At 38.6% G+C, this 15984-nt stretch overlaps 1 protein-coding gene across 2 annotated transcripts in view; it reads left to right on the top strand.

Moving 5' to 3' along the window:
- hig (locomotion-related protein hikaru genki) overlaps positions 1-15984 on the top strand; it is a gene marked incomplete in the record, with an annotated part of 286062 nt that overhangs the window by 113351 nt on the left and 156727 nt on the right. For both annotated transcript variants that reach the window (XM_072305530.1, XM_072305531.1), the window contains 1 exon segment: positions 8606-8709. In XM_072305530.1, the coding sequence (XP_072161631.1) occupies positions 8606-8709 (104 nt within the window).

Consider the following 15984-nt stretch of genomic DNA (forward strand, 5'->3'; position numbering starts at 1 on the left):
ACCATTCATTACCGAAAAATCTCAGTAAAATTATTGAACTTCTCGGTAATTTTACTGGACCTTGGTAAAAACGCCAATATTTTTTATCGACTGTGGAAGAATTACCGAGATAAAATGGCAAAGTTACCGGAAATTGATTACCAATAAAAGTGGTATTCTTACCTGAAAAAAAAACCAGTAAAAATACCGGTTTTGCAGGTAAGTTTACCAGTCTGTCTTGGTAAAATTACCAATAATTGGTAAAAAAGTAAGATGGTAAAGGTACCAACGGACCTTGGTAAAAACGCCGAGAATTTTTTTCAGTGCGATCCTCTGTGCGTCGGGGCAAATTGAAGGAGCAGGGGGTTGAGACGAGGAGCTCCTTGAGTGTGATTGCGCGGAAATGAGAGGCGGAAGACTGGAGGCACGGTCTTTCCGAGAAATATCAATTTGCTCCCAAATTACTCGGGTTGTCGTTCCGGGGCCCCTTTGAATAATTTGACGTCGGTTAGTGAGGACTTGGTCACGACGTGGTTACATCAACAACTGAGCTGGAAACAAAACGCGCTGTAATCCAGCCGCGAAACACCAACGTTTACGCGGGGAGATTTTCGTGGAGGGTGATCTGCATTACAGCACCAATATAGAGAGTGCATGTACAAACATGTTCTGCCGTGCTAAGGAAAAAACGCCGTAAGAGCCTTTAGACGTTGCTGGATTTTCTTTACTTTAAACCGACTTTACTGGAAAAATGTTGAATATTTTTTTTCCAATTTTTCAGATAATTTTGTTCACAACTTTAACATACATATCCGAAAATTTGACAGAATATCATGCATAACTTTCCTCAAAAACACACGTTTTCCCGGAGAAATTTTGCAACTCTCGAATGTTCATACGGCGTTCTTCCCTAGCACGGCAGTGCTAATGGGCCAAGTAATAGGCCGTTGCAAGCTACAGGGTGTCTACAAGTCCGGAATTTCCGGAAAGTCCGGAGACAGCACGGATTTTTCAAGGGCGATCCGAAGTACTGAAAAAGTGCGGGCATCCGGCAAGAAGGTCCAGAATTTTTTGTCATTTTGTCGCAGTTATAACGAGAAATTCAAATTTTTGAAATTTTTCCAATTTCGTCAATTGGAGGTACTGAAAAAGTACTGAATTTCTCTGTTGAAAAGCTACTGAATGTCTCGGGAATGTACTGAAAAAGTACTGTTAAAGTACTGATTTTTAGCCAGCCTGTTTCAGTAGATACCCTGCCACTAGACAAGCTCGGTCTGAAGTAGAGGGAAACGTCACATGTTTTCTCTTCAAAATCTTACGCAGAGAACAATTCACACAACGGGAAGTTTTGAAATCAACTCCTGAACTAAGTGATAACAAGTTGGTTTTTGCAATCGCTAGCGATAGCAATATTCGTCATGGGAACTTTTGCTTCTGGGATATGAAAATTTTAAGGTAGGTACAGTTCGTTTGTAGTATCTTCAGAATTGAAGGGGCTATGTAATTTTGTGTCGACATCTCTTTTTTAACATTTTTAATTTTTTTTCTTTGCATACAAGAAAGCTGTTATTTACCAATTATTTATTTTCGTTGGATTATGTATGGTTTTTGGAAGTTAACGCATTTAACTTTCAGTTTCGTTTTTTCGGCGTAAAGTATGATATTTTTACTCTACGCATATGCCCGAATACGCATCATAACGACGGTGAAACTACCAAACCACGTATCTCGTTTGCGGTGTTTAAAAATCTCCGCTCACATTTTATTTTTTTGAAGTAGACCAAATCCATATCATTCCTTGAAATTTTCACAGAATTTTCTCCGCACGAAGAGGAAAAATCACGGAAATTTTCAAGACTGGACGTTAAGTAGCTTTTCATTTAAAAAATAAAGTATGACAGGAAGTCTGCGACGTCGCAAACCGAGATACGTGGTTTGGTAGTTTCACCGTCGATAAGTGACCTATGTGCTTCCTAAGTTGCCATTATTTTCATTCAAATAGATGTAACCGAAATGTTAGATGTGTACTACCTATACTACTTTCATGTCATTGCTTTATTTATTTATTTACTTTTTGCGTAGGTATATATTGTTATTTTTTGCTGAATTTTGGAGAAAATATTGCTTTAAGAACGTGGAATGTAAATTAATTTTATTGAAAAAAGAAAATACCATCATTAATTTGGGCGAACAGAGAAAATATACATCAATATTTGGGTCAACATCTCCCTGATTATATAAAGGATGAATATATTAGTATTTCTGTATCAAAAAACTTAGCTTTTGTCTTCAGAGATACGATGATTCTAGTCCCAGTCAATTTGTTTTATTGAAAAAACAAAAAAAACAAAAAATAAATAAAAAAAAAAAAAAACAACTGAAATGTTAGCATACTATTTTCATGTCTTTCTATTTGTATCAATAGGTACTTTTTGCTTAACTTACGAACGTTGAATGCAAATTAACTTTATTGAAAAAAGAAAATAACGTCATTAATTTGGGGGAACATGTGGCTGATTATATGAAGGAGGTATATTCCAGTATTTTTGTTTAACATATTAACTCACGAGAAAATGTTCGTACATTTATCATCTAGTATTAATTATTTTTTGATGATTGGTCTAAAACATTCAATACAACCATTAAAAATTATCTCCCATCGCCGGGTATCGAACTCCCGATCACCTATTGCCCGCACCTTATCAAAAATATGGGGCGCCTCAGTCGACTAGGCTATCACAGATCGGCGAAAGGATGGGAAAAAATAGCATTTAAAAGACTCGGACGATGGGCGGGACTTATCACAAGAGTTGTCCTTGAGCGATTCGGCGATTCGCGTCTTCGTAGCTTCTGGAGAAATGAGCTAAGCGCCTTTCTCTGTGAGACATTGTTTGCCTATGCTATCATGTGTCTCAAGGTTCATATCAGCAGGCATTTGCCATCGCGGCAGTAAGCTGAGGCAATATTTCTGTATTCATGGAATAAATCAATCAATCGAGTTCCGATTTTGGCTCATATATCCGTAACGGGTCCTCCAGAGCAGTTTTCCACCTTGCACAATAGTTATAATTTCTTTATTTCTATTTGTAAAATTTGAGGTGGGATAATGGCGGCTTCTCAAGAGCAACGAGGTAGGCGATCTTTTGCACCAACGAACAGAAAACTGATGGCGAAAAATAACCAATCAGAACCTCCCAAAAAAAAGAATTTGCCTAAAAACGGAACTTCGTGGATCTGCGCAGATTTACCAGTCAGACACGACATCTCAAGTTGGAAAAAAACTCGCTGAAAGCGAATTTTAGCAATCAACACAACTTGACGTAGAGACATGATTGGCTAAAAAATACAACGGTTTTTGATACATCGGAAAATCAACCAAAAATCGGAGACTGGGCGAAACGCTCAAGGTCGCAGAGGTATAGGGAATCCCATAGCGAAAGCAACGGAACGATTGTAATATCATGGGGAACTCCGTTCCCATGACAAAAAGTCTTTTAAATACAGATCACATGGAAGTTTGATTATACAAATGACCAATGATCATTAAAAATTACAAAAAAACATGAACATTAGGTAATTGATTAATGTACGTTTTTAGAAAAAATTGTTTTCTTCACATTAAGGCCAAAAAAATAAGAGTAGAACATATTTATATGCTAGTAAAAGACCAGGTACAAGAATGTCCCTTCTTACAATTTTTCGCCCACGTAAAAAACAATTCACACAATGGGAAGTTATGAAATCAACGCTCCTGAACTAAGAACTAAGAAGTCTTTTAAATACAGATCAAATGGAGGTTGGCTGTTCCTCGGGTCCTAAGAGCTCCATATTTCAACAGGTCCGCATACTCTCTCCATACAGGTTCTCTATTTTGCACGTGTGCTACTTCGGGGAAAGATTGAAAGTACTATGAGAAATCATAGTCTCGGTTTAAATATTCAATGAGGTTAATGTGTTTTCGAGCGCTCTATTCGATGAGCAGCACGCGAGAGGCGCGAGGTAGCCCCGGAAGAACAAATAAACACGAAGCAAAATCAATCTATAAATTTTATTCCGCTTCGAAAACGGATTAGTTCCATAAATTTCAAGTGCCGATCAAAAATTCTGAGTCAATACAATTTTTTGGAAATATTTTCTCCTATGTATGTAAAAAATGAGCGGGCACAACGTCATTCAGTTGCTCACCGCCCATTTTCACAGGGAGACTCTCATTTGTGACGCACGTGGCTGAATGAATATTAAAATAAAATGTGTATTAACGCAACGAATTCGTGTGTTTCCCCATTCCTCACACGTATTTAGTGAAAAATTTAAGTTCAAGGAACCCAGAAGGAAAACTCTTAAAGAGTGAACTGCAGACACTGCACAGAACTGGGTTACAAGACAACGTAAGTAAAATTCCAATCGACCTAACAATCGATGATCAGGGCCGGATCTAGGGGGTGGTCACATGGGCCGCGGCCCTTGGCGGCAAATTTAGGGTGCAGTAAAATTTGAAACTTTTTTAAACGTATGTATAAAAAAAATCGGATTCAGAAAAACAAAATTACAAAAGAGAAAAGGCGACAAATTCTCTCATTTCTTGACTTTAAAGTAATTTCTAAGTTTGTCGCCTTTCGGTGATACAAGAGACAGCACCTTTAATTAGTCGAGTTAAGAAAGAATTCCAACGCGCAATTTGGTCTGGAACGACGCGGCGCAGGGAGCAATGATGACGAGGACTTAAGATGGAAAGGAGAAGCCTTCGGCGCGGCGGTCGGCATGTAACACATATTAGTGCCTACAAGACTGCATGAATACTTCACGCATTGCGTCAAACACATAGTGCGGTCAGCAGCGCAGCGGTCGGCGAGAAATGCATAGCGCCTACAAGACTGCATGAATACTTCACGCATTGCGCCAAACACAGTGCGGTCAGCAGCGGTCGGCGAGAAATGCATAGCGCCTACAAGACTGTAGGAATACTTCACGCATTGCGCCAAACACACAGCGGTCAGCGCGGCGCGGCGGCAGAAGTTAAAATTATTAAACCACATTTATGTTTGTTCTTTCATATTTTGTTCGTTCAATACTTATAAATGGAAGGCGTTGGTCACACAGAAATAGGTTTACGGAACTTGACTTTCGCGCAAATTTCCGTGAATTTTTGATAGTAGTGTTGACAGGGCTTTCGTAAAAAATGTGTCCAACACGAGTAAACGCGGCCTATGCATCCCTCCCCCTCCGGCACGTTTACTTGATGATTTGCATCGATGTTTCAAAACGAATGAGAAGGGGCGGCAAAATACAGGCGGCCCATGGGCAGGGTTGCAATTTTTCATGAAAAATAAAATCTTCAAATTTCACGTGAAATATTTCATGGAATTTCAGAAATTTATGAAGGATACTGATAAATACCGGTTCCTTTCCATGTTTCGCGAAACGTAAAATTTGTGACTTTCTTCCATTTGTGTGTGTTTCAGTGCGGGTTGCATACCCTAGCTCCTGAAAAATATGAAATATTTCACAGCCTCGTGAAATTTCATGAAATATTTCACGGATATTTCCAATATTTCATATTTTTCATTTCACGCGGGCAACCCTGCCCATGGGCCTCAAGTAGGTAAATCCGGCCTTGTGGATGATCCGGAAAATGTACACCGAAACGGCAGCCTCGGAATTCGACCAATTGGCGCCGTTAATTTAAGGTCGACGGAGGCAGACGTCATGGTGCGACAAGGCCCGGGTTCCGCGCCGCCGAGCGTCACCGACCATCACCATCACCACCACTCACCAATCACCGATTAATTATTGCTAATCGGCCATCACCAGCCCCTGATCGTCACGGCTAAGGAGGCGGGGGCGCAGAGAGGGGAGACAAGGGAGACTTTAGCTGCTTTGACGAGCCACGTGCGAAGCCTTCGTCAATGCTGCCGTGCTAAGGAAAAACGCCGTATGAACATTCCAGAGTTGCCAAATTTCCTCAAAGAAAACAATTATTTTTGTAGAAAGTTAGGAATAATTTTCCGTGAAATTTTCAGGAGCTTTAGGTGCAATTGCGAACAATATTGTCTGAAAAATTGGAGGAAAAATATTTACAAATTTCCCAGAAAATCATTGAGCTTTGGTTCATGGTTCATGGTCTCTAGCATTATAGTGGCGAGGCGTGAATGATCGATTATCGATATTTCTCCATTTGAAGCTGTTGTAAAGAATCGATTATTGAGGTGTTCATTGCGGGCCTCCTGTTTATTGCTCCTGCTCCGTAGCTTTAAATGGCAGACCAATCGATATATCGCAAGCCACGTCACGCCACTGTTATAATTGTAGCTATAACTCCGAAAATACTGCAATTTTACGTTCCAGCAGCTTTTCTACGTTTGTTTATTAAAAATTTGCATGCATTTTAAAGTACGGGTTTTTCCAGAATAGATTCTACATTAATGAACGACAGAAATACTGCAATTTTACGTTGATACAGTTTTGCTCATGCAGAATATTTCGAGAAAAAAAAAACTGTATAAAAACCATGCATACGAAAATTGAACAAATTCCCTCTGAACAAACGGTGAGAAAAAAACACGTAGAGTAACAACGAATGCCCAGTGACGCGGGGGCTTTGGAATAATGAACGACTGATTTTCGTGGATAAATTCAGGCACTTTACCTCGTGTTTACCAGTAGCGTGGCGTGCTTTGCGATACATCGATTGATCTGCCATTTAAACCTATGGAAAAGGATCGATAAACGGGGCGTTCGCAACGAACACCTTGATAATCGATTCTTCACCATAGCGACAAGCGGAGAAATATCGATAACCGATCATTCATGCCACGCCACTGGTGTTTATTTATTTACAGGAAGCTTCATTCCGTCGCTGCATGCCATTATTCTCTGAATATTTGCACGCAATCAACTTATCCTTGATTCCGTTCCTATTCGTCGCGAGCACGAATAAACAGCGGAACGAGAAAATCACACGGTACCCGATAGGCTGGGCTTTTTCAAACGCCCGGACTCGAGACAGTAAAGATTGGATATTTATGTTGCCAGCTCTGTCATGCTAAGGAAAAACGCCGTATGAACCTTCAGGCGTTGCTAATTTCCTTTGATAAACCGCGAATTTCCTGGTAAACTTTTGAATATTTTCGTCCCAAATTTTCAGATAATTTTGTTCGCAATTTCACCTAAAGATTCTGAAAATTTAAGGAAAAATATTCATATTATCTTCCCTCAAGAATAAACATTTTATCGAGGGAAATTCTGCAACTCTCAAATGTTCATGCGACGTTTTTCCTTAGCACGGCAGAGCTTGGATACAGGCGAACTTTCAAGGCAAAATTGAGTCGTGGCATGTCCAATTGGTTGAGCTTTTTCTAACACCTGGACTCGAGGCAATAAAAATTGGATTTTTATGTTGCCAGCTTGAATCGTCGCTTTGGCTCACAAAAGGGTGTAACTACATATTGAGATAAGCCCGGAAAAACATTGAATTTTATGGAGGACAGGGTCAGTGCAGAGTGTAGTTATTTAAAAAACCTTCAGAGACCAATTATTGGTCTCTCTCCTTTCCATTTGACGGTATGCTGCTTACGGGTTGTATTCATGCAGTCATTCTTCAAACAGCTTCTTCCCTCAAAGAGCCGTTTTCCGTGTGGTTTACACTGCATACTTTAACCCTCTCAGCAAGTCAGAGAAACACTTTCGATAAACCGCCGGCGCCGAGAGCTGCTGCCGTGATATCGAGGAGAGCAGTAACTGTCAATTTCCAAAATCGAGTTTTCCCTCAAAATTCGTCTAATCTCTTTTACATGAGATCACTGAAATAGATAAAACAGCAAAATGTATCTTAATTGTATCAAAACGAGTCGCGAGATAGCCGTAAGTGCGCGCAAAAAATGACATAGTTTCAGACAAATTAGCCGTAGGTGAAGTTATTCCCCCGAAGAGCCGATGAATACACTGCTTTCAAGTAAGTGTCGCCCTCTTCTGCAAATTTCTAACCTGAAATTGTGTCCTGTGTGTCCAAAACGCAACCACAAAAGCATGCAGTAGATAGCACTTCTGGCTGTTTTGCCTGACAGAGAAATGAAAAATACACTTTTTATCTGTTTAAGAAGTTTTTATGTGATTGAAATGAAATCAATCGATTTTCGACAGTATAAAAAATGGAATTAGAATTAGTTTAGAACTGTATAAAAATGTAATTAAAATTAGTTTAGTCCCACTGAAACATTTATATTAAGCTTTTAAAAGACTTTTTGAAATCTAAAAGTGTTTATTGTACAAATTTTTAAAAATAAAAAAAGGGGGAAAAATAATCGATTTTCAATCATCCAATAGATTTCTAATAGTCTTTTGATGACTAGTGGTAATTCGACAAAGGAGGCTTCATTCAATAAAATTTTCCGGTCAGAAGCTTCCGAGCGTGTTTTCTCAAAACTTCATTTTTGCACTTACTGCTCTCTTCGCTGTCACGGCAGACTGGAGAGTCATCGGTTTACAAGGGTTGAATTTTGACACGAAAGCGCGATGGCAACACGTAAGCCATCTCGGAGATTGAGCAATATCCCCATTACGGGCCTCGAATCTCGATTCGAAATACCGACGATGTTAACAGCGTCATTTTGCTTTGGCCTTGTTTCAGAGCAAAACGACTCCCCCGAGAAATATCAGCCGCTCCTCCGAAGGTGTCAACTCAGCAAAATTCACCCGCACCTCCTCATAACCTTCAAGAATAAAACTCTGCTGGTAAGTGTTGCTTCCATTACTTCCCCCTTTACCTAAAAAATCACTGCATGAACCCTATTGGAAAGACACTCTAAACGATTTGCACTGGAAAAAGAAAAAAGAAAAACACATTATATCTAGAGTCCAGACTCTTGAAAACATTGACAAGAAAAAATACTCTTGATTCAATCGGATTTTTGCTTGAATCAAAACGAAATCCGCTTAAATTAAGAGGCTTGGTTCTTGAATTGAGCCAGATTCTGATTGAATCAAGAGTACTTTTTCTTGTCGATGTTTTTAAGAGTCTGACTCTAGATCCAATGTGTTTTTTTTCCTGTGTGGTTTGATTATTTTACCGGAATGGATGTTGATTACCTGGGTATTACTTTTTTTCGTCAGATTTTTCTGATTTCTGAGTTAGGTTATGTACATTTCGGAATTTTCTTCCTTCTTCAGGCCAAAATTTCGATAATTGTCTCGCACCCTTGTGTGCGTTTGATGGTATGAGAGACACATTAAAATATAAAATATTGGAAACAAAAAATAAAAACACGTAGACTAATTGACAATAGTATATCCGCACAAGGTCGCGACCGACATCTTGCTGAAAAATTAAATTACTTAATTATGTATATACTACTTTAATTATTTAATTACTGAAAAATCTACTCAAAATTTTGGCCTGAAGAAGGAAAAAAATTCCGAAATGTACGTTACCTAACTCAGAAATGAGAAAAAACCGGACGAAAAAATAATATCCAGGTAATCGACACTATAAACGTCTGAATTTTTTTCCTCGGGCAACACATTTGGATTTAATCTCGGCAAATAGGCAAAAATAGCAATGTCGCTCGGGAGAACAAGTTATTTGGGGATGTTCGGAATTTTCGACTAGGATTGCAGATTTTTATGTTAATTTCGACGAATCATAAGTTTCAAAGGGACGCTTCTGAACAGATATTTTACAGGGAGATCCATGCAACCATTTATACCTTATAACTTCTAGGTATTTTCGTATTTACAAGGATATAAGCATTTAAGTCATAGAGTCATAGTATGTCGGACTTCTCCTATTTATTCATTACACTGTGCGTTAAGACGCTCACTGGAAAAAAAAACACATCGGATCTAGAGTCCAGACTCTTAAAAACATCGACAAGAGAAAATACTCTTGATTCAATCAGATTTAAGCTTAAATCAAGAACCAAGCCTCTTAATTCGAGCGGATTTCCTTTTGATTTAAGCTTAAATCTGATTTAATCAAGAGTCCTTTTCTTTGTCAATGTTTTCAAGAGTCTGGACTCTAGATCCAATGTGTTTTTTTTCCAGTGCTTTTTGAAAGAATAATTTTTTAAAGCCTGATATCTCATTTAATATTGAACGTAAAGAGTTGCTGTTCGAAGAAATCTTATCATTTCTAGCTATATAATCTACAAGAATAACGCATCGAAACACGGTTCTTTGATCAGCGCAACTGACTCACTTGAACATAAGAATGCTGACAGCGTGCATAGAACGATGCATCTAGATCCCTGTTTAAGTGCTACCGGGTCCGTTTGTAATTGCGATGAAGCGGGGAGCGGACGCTCGCAAAACTTCGGCGGGCGATAAAAAATAACGGGGAGGAACCTCCGAAGTAATTCCTCACTTAGCAAAACATTCCGGGCTGCGATTAATCTTTCTGAAAAACGCAAGGCTTCGTTTTCGCTCCCGGATTAAATGATATTTGTTTAAACTTTCCGAGGCTCCGAGTCATGATTTCATCATTCCTTCTTCTTCCTCTCCATGAGCTCACGCACAGTGGAATTCCCTCCTTTAAAAATAGTGCAGTGGAAAAAAAAACCACGTTGGATCTAGAGTCCAGACTCTTGAAAACATTGACAAGAAAAATTGGATTGCATTTTGCAAAAAGGAGCCACTAGCATTGCAATGTTCCTAAGATTGTGCAACTTCTTTTGTCTAGGAGGAAAAACCAGATTATCCCTTAATATTTTCTATTTTACTCGCCAAAAACTGTTAAAAGACAAAAATTACCATCTAAATTTCATAGTTTTTCACAATTTCCGCAATTTTATTGCAAAGGATGAAGTTGCACAATCTTAGCATTATTGCAATGCTAGAGGTTCCTTTTTGCAAAATGCAATCCAAATAGTCTTGATTCATCAGATGTTTGCATAAATCAAAAGGAAATCCGCTCAAATTAAGAGGCTTGGTTCTTGATTTAAGCAAAAAACCGATTGAATCAAGAGTATTTTTTCTTGTCGATGTTTTTAAGAGTCTGGACTCTAGATCCAATGTGTTTTTTTCCAGTGTGAATAAAAACAATATACAGGCATTTTTCCTATTTTTAGCGAAAAAAATTCTTCCGACATTAGGTATTTGAAAAAAAGTCACTTGGATCCAGAGTCCAGACTCTTAAAAACGTTGACAGGAAAAAATAAATTTGATTTAATCGGATTTTTCCTTCGATCGAGAACCAAGCCTCTTAATTAAAGCAGGTTTCTTTTTGATTCAAGCAAAAATCCGATTGAATCAAATTTACTTTTTCTTGTCATTGTTTTCAAGAGTCTGGAGTCTAGATCCAAGCTACTTTTTTCCCCAGTGATATCGGTGAAAAAACGGATGGGATAACATTGTTACAGTAAAACAATTACAGTAAGACAGTCGTCAATTGCGACAATCAGTGAAGCCCTGGAGCGGTTTATTCAGCCGCCTTATGATAGTATTAAGTGAGTGCCAATGATGCCGCTCGTATCTGTGCTCAGTTCGGGATTTCAAAACGCCTTCAAATACTGTGATACTTCACCACATTACATAAGAGTTTAAATAGTTGTTTCCCAGCGCCTGCCGTTTTGCGCGGATCGGAACCAGTCAAAGATCTCCGGATCTTGTACCGCTTGTTGATTGGAGGGATTCTATTCGTCTCTGGTTTACACTCTTTAGGTTTTTTGGTCCCTCTCTAAAATTACTTAATTATCTTGAAAATTAGCCCGCTGTTCATGAAATACGTAACACAACGAGAAATAAGGTGGAAGACCGCGTTATGCTTAGCTTATTTAATTCCCTTTTTTAGAAAAATTGTTTTTCCAATTTTTGAAATTCTACCATTTACTTAAAAATCGTATATTTGATGATTCCGTTTCCTCTTTTGCATATTTTTCTCGGTTTTCTTTTCGGGAGCCAAGTCTTCTCAATTTAAGCAGATTTCCTTTCGATTCAAGCAAAAATCCGATTGAATCTAACAGTATTTTTTCTTGTTACTCTTTTTTAAACTTTGATTTAAACAACAGGACTACAAATGTTATTAACTCTTTTTATATGATTAAAAGTATGTATGATTAAAATATGAGCGGGTGAGTCATTAGACTTTAGCTCTTTAAATTATAAGTAGACACTATTTACAATTATTATGCTAGTTATTGTCTCTGCTCCCCCAGCATCCAGCAGGCATCATTGTGGCAGTGGATGTGAAGGCCAACATTTATGGAGGACTGACTCTTACTGGACACTGGTTAGCAGAGACAAATAGAGTAAAATTAAATATCTTAATGTAGCGCATTTTTTACGAGTCTGGACTCTGGATCCAAGAGAATTTTTACGGTGTTTTTCACCCATTCCTTTCTTTCTAAACAGCTGGACCGGAAACCTTACCTTGCGCAACCCTGAGGATATCCAGAACACAGTCGAGAAAGTTCTACTGCGTCACGGTTCCTTGATTCCGGACTGCTCTCGTCAGCAGACTTCCCAAACGAGTTTATAATTTTGAAAAATTAAAGGAATCCGCGCAAAAGTAGTCGTTGACTCACATTTCCCTCAGAGTAAACATTTATTTACCGGGATCGTCTCCCCCACCCCCGCTGCTCCGCAACGGCCGCGGAAGATAAATTTTATACGAAGAAAATGCATTCCTGCCTGCATAATATTCATTACTTTCTGTCACTGTTTCGGAACCTGGCGAGGCGAGCTTGTTGCGGCGGTATGAGAAATGAGAAGAAGCATGCAAGGATCTTGAGCTGATGTTGCAGGTCATACTTGCAGAATCTTAAATGGTACGCGTTTCGCAGAAAGGAACCAAGACTCATCAGCTGCTGCCAAACTTAACTGGAAAATTGAATTTTTTTCACAAGAGATCGTCGTGCGGACTCCTTGAAAATTTAAAGGAATTTGCTTCGAACAATGCAGAAAGTTCACTGAAATGTGAACTTAAATCCGCACAACCGTTTTCATGTGAAAAATTAAATAAGGCAATAGCTGATGTGGTTTGGTTCCTTTCTGCTTAGTGCGGTCTAAATGGAAGTTGAGGGAAAATTGATGAAAAAACCCTGAAAAATGTCAGATGTTATACAATTGGATTGCATTTTGCAAAAAGGAACCAATAGAATTCCAATGTCGCTAAGCTTGTGCAACTTTCTTTACCTTGCAAATATAAACTGATCATCTAAAAGGATTCATATTTACTGTCAATAAACTATGAATTCATGATTCTTCAAAAAAGTGAGACAGGAAGTCTACTACGCCGCGAATCAAGATACGTGGTCTGGTAGTTTCAGCGTCAATATGTTTAAAATCAACTAAAATGAAGACGGAAAAGTATCAGACTACTCTGAATGTCTCGTCTTGATGATTTTAGACTAGAGTAGATTCCAGAAAATTTGTCAATAATGGGAATACTAATCGAGTATTCGGAGAAATTTCACGTGGAGTATATTCATAATATTCTCGGTTTAATCAAAGAAAATTTTATTCATTCAAGCCTCGCCATTGGCCGAGCGATGAAACAGTTTCTACCAGCCGATTTAATCCCACACTGATATTTGTTTTTATACACTAGAGTAAAAGGTTTGAATTCACTGAGTCTAATAATTACTATATAACTACGCACACTAATTTCTCACGCATCAGTTGATTTTAAACTTTCATTCAAACTTTCAAGTTGCCGAAAGCAAGTTGACAAGACAAAGCCTTAAAAATAAGGGTGTTTCGGAGTAGGGAGGCATCTTTTATAATATTCAAAATGTGTATCGAGGTGATAAAATTGTTTCAACCTACCAATTTAGTCCCACATTGATGTTTGTTTTTACACTAGATTAAAAGTTTTGAATTCACCAAATTTACACTGAAAAAAATGTGATTGGCTCAAGCATGATGATTATTGAATTTGCCGCCAATGAATTTTTTTTTATCTTGATTTAAGCTGAATTTGTCTTGATACAAGAAAAAATGCTCAGGTTAGGCAGAAAATTAATTTATATTAAGCAGCAAAATTCTCGATTCAAGAAAAAATACTTCTCGGCGGAAAATTTAAGATTCCATTTTTTTTCAGTGTAATAAATTTAACTATGCACACTAATTCCTGACTCATCAGTTGATTCTAAACTTTCTCCGACAAGTCGAGCGTATTCTACGTGAATTTTTAATGAGGAAACAGATCTTGAAACGCTTTAAGTTTAGCTGTCTATTGGGTGGAAGTTCAGGGAGGAAAAAGTTGCGTAATTACCGACAATGTGTCGGGTGATGACGGCATCATCATTTCTGCGAATTTCGACAAAAATGCTCTCCGCACCAACTTTTCTCCTCGAGGTGAAAATTTCTCTCGGAACCGGGAGCAGACTTACCCGCTAATCTAATTGCGACTTTAATACGGACTACGGAGCATGAGCTCGCCATAAACGAATTATGAAGCATATTGGCAGAGCGTATTGTTCTCATTCGAACAGACCCGACTTCGGAGGAGGTTCCATGCCGTTCGGCGATTTTAAATTCCACGGATGGTGAGAGGGGGCAAAGCAATAAATTCGGAGAAAGTACTCTCGGTAACTTAATTACCTTGACGCGCGCTAAGTTACAATTCACCGCTTTATTTGAGTCCTCGATGCCAAATTTTGCGATTGAAATCATCTTTGGAATTGTGTGTGTATACGCGAATCTTTCGCGATCGAGTATCATTCATCGAATTGATGAGTGCTGAGTGATGCCGATGATCGGTTAGGTTTCGGGGATATAATGTAATAAATAGAGCAAAATTAATGGTACTTAAACTTATACGAGATACATTTGCTTCATTTTTAAAATTAAAAGGAATCAGCGGAAATCTGGTAGAAATGTTAGTATAGATTCCATTTTTCTGAAACTTGATTCATCAATTTTAAAAAAAGAGAAAAAAAATCTGTGTTATCGATTTCCCTGACGCTTTCCTGACACATAAATTGCTTACAAAATAAAATTCCCTGACATGCCGAATTTTTGGGGATTCTCTGCGTTTCTCGATACCCCTGAGACGTATAAAAAAAATTCCCTGAAATTTCCCGGTTTTCCAATGGACAACAATGGACGTATTTACACGGAGAAAAAAACTTCGTGCATGGGACCCGAAGTTGAGGTCATATGGATCTCTGAAGTTTTCTGATCGCACATCCGAAAACTTGAGGTCGAGTTGCCGAAGTTCGGGTCAGACATCGAGGCACTTCGGTAAGTACCGGAGTACTTCAGATGTGTGACCCGAACCCTTCGGTATGTACCTAAGTACTTCAGATGTCTGACCCGAACTTCGGCAGCTGGACCTCAAGTTTTTAGATAGGTGATCCGAAAACTTCAGAGATCCATATGACCTCAACTTCGGGTCCCAAAAATCGACCTGACTCAGCATAACGAATGTCATTTTCGGACTCAGCGCTAAAAAGTACTCTAAAACAATCACATTTTAACCCGTGTTGACCAGTGTGACTTTAGATCTCTGGTCACTACCAAAATAGCGTAGTTCATAAAGAGTGTATTTATATTGGATCTTTAAGGGAGGGAGGTTGGGGGGATGGGGGGCTTGAGGTGCATTTTAGGTTATGTATTGCCTATTTATGAATGAATTTATCAATTAGAACTCTCCATGAGGCCTGAGAAAATTTTCCAAAATTGATGAAAAAATGCTAAAATTAGCCGAATTTTGCAATTTTAAGGGCCCGTCGGGACCTCTAAATGTTGACCAAATGCAAAACTGTTCTACAACCTTTGTTTTTATACTATTAGGAACGTTTTGGCGGGGTCCCTTGTCAATTTCAAAATTCATCATTTTTAATTTTTCGTATAAGCCGCACCCTAGTCCCACGCACCAAGTATTTTTCTCCGTGTATGCTAAAAGGAACTATGTTACAGGCAATCCTTCTGCACATAGTTCCTTTCAGCATAAATATGTTCAAATTTTACGAGGCGGGTTCCGAATTGCAGAACCCACTTTGTAACAATGCCCCCGTCTTGGTTCAAGATGTAGCCCACTTCTCCCGTTTTGCGAAAACCGCGTAACGC

Source organism: Bemisia tabaci, chromosome 10 (genome assembly GCF_918797505.1).
Source record: "Bemisia tabaci chromosome 10, PGI_BMITA_v3".
Lineage (NCBI taxonomy): Eukaryota > Metazoa > Arthropoda > Insecta > Hemiptera > Aleyrodidae > Bemisia > Bemisia tabaci.